Source organism: Homalodisca vitripennis, unplaced genomic scaffold (assembly GCF_021130785.1).
Source record: "Homalodisca vitripennis isolate AUS2020 unplaced genomic scaffold, UT_GWSS_2.1 ScUCBcl_1355;HRSCAF=4869, whole genome shotgun sequence".
NCBI classification, from domain to species: Eukaryota; Metazoa; Arthropoda; class Insecta; order Hemiptera; family Cicadellidae; genus Homalodisca; species Homalodisca vitripennis.
Genome location: NW_025777482.1, coordinates 29,399 through 30,934, shown reverse-complemented (window position 1 = coordinate 30,934; position 1,536 = coordinate 29,399). Strand labels below are relative to the sequence as shown.

General features: G+C 41.2%; 1 protein-coding gene across 1 annotated transcript; it reads left to right on the top strand.

Moving 5' to 3' along the window:
- Positions 1–829: 829 nt before the first annotated feature.
- On the top strand, positions 830–1,219 carry LOC124371396 (mucin-1-like). The gene has a single exon (XM_046829727.1). The coding sequence runs from the start codon at positions 830–832 to the stop codon at positions 1,217–1,219; it is 390 nt and encodes a 129-aa protein (XP_046685683.1).
- The last annotated feature ends 317 nt before the right edge of the window (positions 1,220–1,536 follow it).

Genomic DNA, 1,536 nt, shown 5'->3' with positions numbered 1-1,536 from the left:
CGAAATGATGATAGCAAATAATGTACGTATCTGACTTGGAGATGCAGAGATAACTGCTTTGAATTGTAAAAAATTAAAATTTGATTTGTATTATCTGGATAGTAAAGTCTATGCTTAACAGTGATTGCAGAAACAGTTGAAACAAAATTTGCTGTTTCTCTTAAGCTTACTCTATGCTTTAAACTATAAATGTAAAGAAATTTAAAATGGTAATTAAATGATATAAAACATATATATTTCTTTTGTTGCATTATATATGTTTACAAAGAACAGCTGATTCAATTTGAACAGGCCCTCTAACATATGTTTGCTGTAATGAATTTCTTACGGGTATTTCCGTAACTTTTAGAGACCAGTGGGGCGGAAATCCTGAATCGGGGAACGGGATAAAAAGTATCCTATGTGTTTCTCCCAGTTCTTAGCTACCTCCCTACAAATTTTCAGCCAAATCGGATCAGGCCGTTCTTGACTTATAAAATAGTGTAACTAACACGACTTTCTTTTATATATATAGATAAATGTATTACTTAGATTCTTTTAATAATAGTGACTTTTCATTTTATATATTTATTTATTTATTTATTCATTAATTTATTATTGACAAAAATATGTCAATACAATTTACTTAATTTTAACTTAATTTTTAAACTTAAATTTAATAATGTTTACAATTTACAATAGAAAAAACAAAAACCGGGAAACCCTGTATTCTTTACATATCTTGGCGATGTCTCGGAAAAAAATTTGCAGCGCATCGATTAAAACTGATCCAAATATAACGGCACTGACTGTTTGCAATAAAAAACACAGCGGCGAACACCCAGTCACCATGCGTTCGCTTTTGTCACCGCTGTCCAGGACTCGGTCTGCGACCGACGCTGATTCACCTACTCCGCCTGCATCTGACTCGCCGCCTGCCTGCTCCACGCCTGGCCCGGACCCTGCGCTGAGCGCCACTCCATCCAGATCCTCCACATCGATCAGTTCACCGGCGGGCGAGACTAATGCGTTCCACGCGTCTACGGGAGAGAAACCGACCCCTGTCGCTGCAACAAAACCTGACCTGCTCGCTACTACAAACTCACTCGAAGTGCCTACGCCTGTCGCCTCGTCGGGAGCCTCTGATGCTGACGAACTTGCGTCAAAAAAACTGCAGATTAAAGGACCAGATAAGGCAGCTCAATGTCGATCTGATGAGGGTTGTCGATCATTCCATTGAATCGGACACAAGGCTTCTTCGGTATACAAATGACATTTTTGTTGCGAGATCTTCGCTGTCCGGAGTATCAGCGGGAGCTTCTGTAAGAGACTGCGCTGTGCAGTGCGAGCCACCGGTGACCACCTGCTGTCAGGTCTCACAGTGCTCCGAGACTCGCGACCTCGTCACCAATCTGAGGACAACTATTCAGGTACTCGAGGCAGAGATTGAATGTCTACGGGCCGAGAGGGAGGTCCAGGGGTGTTCCTGTGGCTACTCTCAGGCGACGGGTGATTGGATTGTCTGTTAAAATAAAATATATATGTTCCTATTACGAC